At 40.6% G+C, this 5794-nt stretch overlaps 1 protein-coding gene across 2 annotated transcripts; it reads right to left on the bottom strand.

Annotated features, from left to right (window-relative positions):
• Positions 1-278: 278 nt before the first annotated feature.
• LOC147308554 (spindlin-Z-like) lies at positions 279-5515 on the bottom strand. Of its 2 annotated transcripts, none has more exons than XM_086272605.1 (5): positions 5394-5515; positions 4729-4770; positions 3924-4183; positions 1748-1981; positions 279-1375 (listed from the first exon to the last, which is right to left on the bottom strand). In XM_086272605.1, the coding sequence occupies exons 2-5, from the start codon at positions 4746-4748 to the stop codon at positions 1170-1172; spliced, it is 720 nt and encodes a 239-aa protein (XP_086128731.1). In that variant the 5' UTR covers positions 4749-4770; positions 5394-5515; the 3' UTR covers positions 279-1169. The 2 variants fall into 2 exon arrangements, with proteins under 2 accessions (XP_086128731.1, XP_086128732.1); XM_086272606.1 differs by lacking the exon at positions 5394-5515 and adding an exon at positions 4896-5340.
• Positions 5516-5794: the final 279 nt, after the last annotated feature.

Here is a 5794-nt window from a genome sequence, read left to right as displayed (position 1 = left end):
AGAGTGAACTGTGGGTTAAAGAGAGGCTTCTCCTTATGAATAAAGCTAAAATCTGGCTACCTGCAAAGTCAACCGCTCCATCTATAAGCTCTGGTGTCTCGGGTTATTTAACCAGAGTTTTCATCTCTAAAATCTCAAGTCTGACTTGTTTTATGAGTGAGTAGTGAGTGTTTTCTGTTTGGCTAAACTCATGCATCATGCTCCCTGGACATAAATATTAACAGCGCTCAAGATGAACGTGTTAATAGGAAACATCTGGAAAAGAAAATACAACCAGCTTTGTTGTACGTTCATAAAAATGTCTTTTTTATTTACAGAACAAAACATATTTAGGGTCACAATGAACAGTATTTCATTCATTTTTGGCAACTAATGAAGACTTTCAGTCCAAAATACTAAACATTGTTGGTCGCCAATTTGAACTACATAAATAGTGCGTAGCACAAACACCGTCTCAAACAACTTGACATCAACATCAGTGTTTCTGATATATTTTAATGTAGAAAAACTGACAGTTTGAATGATCAAACGGAACAGAAATATCATACATGGATTTTTCACTTATTCTGTTTTTATATTCACGTGAGACACCAGTCTCATTAATGCTTATACAAGTCAACAGAAATCTGAGTTCACTGCGATGGGAAATCAGCACACATGGTTTTCTATATTCAACAAACTGAGGCCTACCAAGTGACACACATGAAACACAGCAGACACAGTTTTCTTTGTTGTTTTTTGTTTCCTTACCAGCAGCAGAGCCAGATATTCCAGATTCAAATAAATAACACAAGCAGAAAGAGAAAAGAAAAACATTAGTTTGATGTGTTGTATGAACTTTTGTTGAGTTTGGGAGTCGCACCATACAGCAACGCCTACGATTTCACCTGCTGGGCTACACAGCTGATCTCAGATCTGCTTTATTTACACGGAAGAGGACTTTAAGTGCCATATTTTAAGTTCAACTTAAAATTCAGAATCAAAACAAAGATGTGTTGTTATCATAGAATGACGCAGGCCCATATGGGACAAGATGAGAAAAAAAAATGGCCTTTTCGGCATGTTGCCTCCCACTGGAGGAAAGCTGAAACCTTTAACACTTTAACAGGTAACGACTTGTTGGGGTAAAACTTGAGCCAACAGCTGAAGATGAAACCAGACAGTCAGTACTAGGTGGTCTTCACCAGGTCGTAGACGTGGATGTGAACATCGTCGTCATACTTTATGTAGTAGACGGTGGGCTTCGCCGGGACCTGGTAGATGACTAAACCCGTCCTCTTCAGACCGTTATCTGTGACGTACTCTACCTGCTTCCCGACGAGGCTCTCTGGCTCCTCACCTGGCTTCCTGTCCGCTGGCAGCAGGTGTTTGTTCTCTGGATGGCAAACAGAAAAACCACATGATGCCGTGCTGGACAGCATTTACTCAGCCACATACGTTTATTTGCAACAGGCTTCCAAGCCTGTTACCTGTCGTTTGAACATGACCTTTAACCCACCACCTGTGCTTGCCACAGTTCATTCATGAATAAATTCCTCTAAAGCAGCAGATCATACTCTCCTAACTAAGCAGAAATTCTGAACAAAATGTTCAGGAGGAGAAGAACGAGCCAGAGATGCTGGAGTGTTTTGCAATGCAGACTATGTAAATTTGTCCTGTTCTCTTCCTCCCACTTTTCCAGGAGGATCGGAAATATAAAACACTGACAGTTTTATGCACACTGACAGCGAAGCTCACATTACCATACCTGACTCCGGCAGGACGTGCAGGTCCCCGTCCTTATAGTCGTCCCACAGCTGGTACATGTAGAGCACCGGGTCCTTCTCGTAGGTGATGTAATACCAGTGGGTCATGATTGGGGCCCGGGACAACACCATGCCTCGCCACTCATTTTTCTCCCCGTCCTCCTTCTCGAACAGATGCTCCACTGCTCGACCCACCAGCTCCTCCGCCCCAGGAGGCACCTTGATCTTATTGTTCACTGTGGAAATGAGAAGACACTTCAATGAGTCCATCAATCCAAAACATTTACAGACCCAAGACGACAGGATAAATGAAAACACTAAAATCTATTTTATATGACATTATAATTCCCCCAATGCTTTATTCTGATGCTGCCAGCTTTACATTTTCAATTAGATAATAAAAGACTATTTCTTAGTAAAGGACGACAAAGATTGTCATCATGTTCAGCCGGGGTGTCAAAAATAAGGCCCCGGGTGCCCAAGATGCCAATCTGGTTCACTGGACGTATTTTTATACGTTTTACAGGTTTTCTTGCAGATAAAGACTCCCCGGTGGGCATTCATAATACACCAAAGTAATTTATTAATGGATAAACAATGAAAAGACAGAAAAAAATGTTCACACTAACAATTGGTGAAATTTCTGTTTTCTCTATGGTCAGATTTCTGTGAATTAACAGAAAGTTTCTGTTTTATATTTATAGGACAGTCTGGGTAATGAGCAACCAGAACTTTTACACAATTATTTCTTACAATTTAAGCCCAGAGTCATGCTCGCAGACTTCTTTCAGCAGCATTTCTTATTTCATGTATAAAAACTGAGATGTACTGCAGAAATTTTACTGTTTTTTTTCTTGTGTTAAAATATCTCAGGGGTTAAATGTGCAGTTATAACATATTAACATCTCACCATGTAAAATAAGGTATCCTGATATAAACCAATAAGCCACTGAAATTTAAATCATTTTATATGCTGGTAAATTATTATGCTGTTTAATACGGTCCTCAAGTAAAAAGAGAGAGGTGTATTTTGTGTAACCAGCAGTAGTTATGTTGCTATTAAATACACAAAGTTCGTCACCACACCTGAGGGTGTGCTATGAATAGAGATTAGCGAGTCATGTAGAGCCTAAAGCCAGAGTTTTCAACATTACAAAGGTGGCTCTTTTTTTTCTTTTTTACCTGACTAGATCACCAGGGTAAATAACGGCTCCTATGCAGAGCCTATGCACAGCTTTACAGACGGTCATCTGCATGCTGTGGCTATGTAATGTCACCAGAGGGCAGTGCCACTAAAACCCACGAGTGGGCTACTCTTGCTCGTGTTCAGGCAGCAAAGAAAAGCACTAAATTATAACACACACACACGGAGCCAGCCGAGTGTTTTTTTTTTCAACCAATAAGCCTTCTACAGCTTCATAGCTATGCCCTGCTGGTTTTTTGGAAGGCTGCACACAAACAAGCCTGCATTTAGCAAGGCAAATATCGGTGCAAACAGACAAAAACGTGGCACCATAAAATGTTGAAAGCATACTCTTGGCAGGAGTGGATCATGTAGCTTTCTCCTGTCATAGCAGCACATGTTCTCAGCAACCTGTTACGTTAGAGGTGCACTGAATGATGTATCGTGTTTAAATTAATCAAGTTTAATGGCTCAAATGTGCATCCGCCACATCAGAAACAAAGAGCCTCAGTAAGTGTACGACTGGCAAAATAAATACATGGATTTTAACCATTAAAGGTTTTCTTCCAGTATTCCTCTCTACTCTTTCTTGCTATTTATTTTTAAGCATTCGATGATGCCTATTTCTCTGACTGAAGCAGAAGTGGAGTCAAATGATGCGTCAATCCACACCCTTAGTGAGAATGTGCAATAAACCTCAGAGGGGAAACAAAGTTCGTGTCTACCAGCGTGATGCGCATTATCCTCGACTGGGATTTTAGGTTTAATCGAGGCGGCTAATGCACAGCTATGGTAAATTTGCTTCACAGCGTATCCCCTCAGACCTAAATGAGATAAACACCAACACGAGATTCAACAGGGAATCATACAAAAACGTGACATGCAGCGTGATGCACTGCAGACATGACAAAGTTCATTTAAATTTCAATAATTGACTATAAAACATTTAAATTCAAGCAAAGTATCAGTGATTAGAGCTTCATCATGACACTCACCAACTTTCTCTGCCAGGACCTGCAGGTTGGATACCCGGCTGTCTTTGAAGAGCTCGATTCCGTAGACGCAATCAAAGCCGTCATATTTGACCATGTAGAGGGAGGTGTTCACAGACAGGCGCTCCAAAACTGTGCCCTTCCATTTGGTTACGTTGCCCTTCTCCCTCCAGGTGTGCTGAATCCTGCGGCCCAGTAGGTTGTCAGGGTCCGGACTCAGGGTCGACGCCGAGCTCTCACTCAGCTCTCCACTGCTGCGCTTCCTGTAAACAGGAATGGAGCAAGCGCCACGTTAGCATTCATACGTTAGTGCGGGTATGATGAACTTAAGCTGTTCCATCAGTATATTGTTTGCGTTACCTCTAATGACAGAGAGTTCAGTCAACCCAAACAATGAGAACTATCAAAATGTTACATAAACAAATGAGTGTGAAACTATTTTAAATTTAATATTCAAAGCCATCACTTCAAAGTCGAGCTTCAAAGTAAAATCTGCCATGGGCTGTCGTCTTTTACACTACTGAATCTTTAAAGCCTTTAACTTCACAGATATTGTGTGAAAATAATGTAGAGGGTTGGCTGTTGTATCTATACCATAAACAGACAGCAAAAACATTTAAAAAAAAATTAAGTGGCCCATATGCTTTCTTATCAAGATTACAATATGCCAGGTTAATAATTAAAAGCTCCTGCTATGCTGATAAACAAGCTCAAATAACAATATTTGTGTGTGTGTGTGTGTGTGTACTGTGTCACATTGTAACAGCAGGGTCAAAGGTGTTAAATCTGACTTGCTTAATGAGCCTACCTGCCCCGTTTCTTTGACATGTTTCCATAAATTCACACAACCCTGTGAGAAACAAGACAAGTCATTTGATGAGTGTAACAGGACCTGATGAAATGTGATCATATAATCAGAATATTTCTGGCAAAGAGGAGCAAACTCAAGTTCCCCGGTAGGTTTACAGCCCTCACCTCAATCAACCACATCCATGCGAACAAGCATTACCGGATGTAAACAACATTACTGCGACAAGCCCGCTACTAACGCTAAGAATGCTAACACGACTACGGGTTACATATTTACAAAGCTAAGTTTTTATGGCTAATAAATGTGTAACTTCGCCGAGGCTAGCTGAATAAACGCCGCCGTTCGGAGTGCCGTCGGAAATGCCAAGCAACAGTGTGTCTAAAATTGGACCACGTAGGTGGTTAACGCCAGGAAATCCCCTCAGTCACCTTTCATTTTTTTAAACGAGAAACATTTGTAAGATTTTGGCTTCTGTATTTCTGCACGTAAGCTAGCTGAACAAAAGGAAATGCATCGCCATGTAAGCGCTGATTTCGCACCCTGTCTGCAGCTTCTGGATTACCGGAAAAAATAAGGGCTGAACATGAAAAAATAGCTTATATTACATCTGTGGTCGACTAGTTCACTAGGCGAGAGCCAGCAAAATAAGCTGTTTGCCCTACCTGATCAATAATTTCACGTGTTTGTCTTTGCAGAGCAGATTCCTCCACCTAAAGCAAGACACACGGAAACGAGACGGATTTGCTGACTACAACTACCAAGAGGAACGCATAGCGCGCAAAGGACTATGGGTTTCGTAGTAAACTGTAAATTTTTCCTTTTGATTTTATCCAACTTTACAAACATGCAAGGTTTCCATATTTTTTATGGAAGCCCCTTTCCGCCACTAAAAAAGTATCCATAACTCGAAATTTCGAGTCATATTTGTGGAAATTTCAACTTATTAACTCGAATTTTTTTTTTTAAAGTAGCTCAAAATTTTGACGTTTTAAAGAAAAGAAACTCGAAATTTCGAGTTAGCACTTTTTTTTCTCAAACTTTATTAAAATTACAAAGTGAACAG

Source organism: Aulonocara sp. 'chitande type north' Nkhata Bay, linkage group LG18 (assembly GCF_057382095.1).
Source record: "Aulonocara sp. 'chitande type north' Nkhata Bay isolate Kocher_YH1m ecotype deep benthic linkage group LG18, A_spYH_male_GT1.1, whole genome shotgun sequence".
Classification (NCBI taxonomy): domain Eukaryota; kingdom Metazoa; phylum Chordata; class Actinopteri; order Cichliformes; family Cichlidae; genus Aulonocara; species Aulonocara sp. 'chitande type north' Nkhata Bay.
This window is presented reverse-complemented; position numbering and strand designations above follow the sequence as displayed.

Coding starts and splice junctions, on each gene's coding strand:
- LOC147308554 (XM_086272605.1), bottom strand. CDS start 4,748: ATGTCAAAGAAACGGGGCAG. Junction 4,184..4,728: donor ATGTCAAAGAAACGGGGCAG/GTAGGCTCATTA, acceptor TCCTGTTTACAG/GAAGCGCAGCAGTGGAGAGC. Junction 1,982..3,923: donor GGTCCTGGCAGAGAAAGTTG/GTGAGTGTCATG, acceptor TCATTTCCACAG/TGAACAATAAGATCAAGGTG.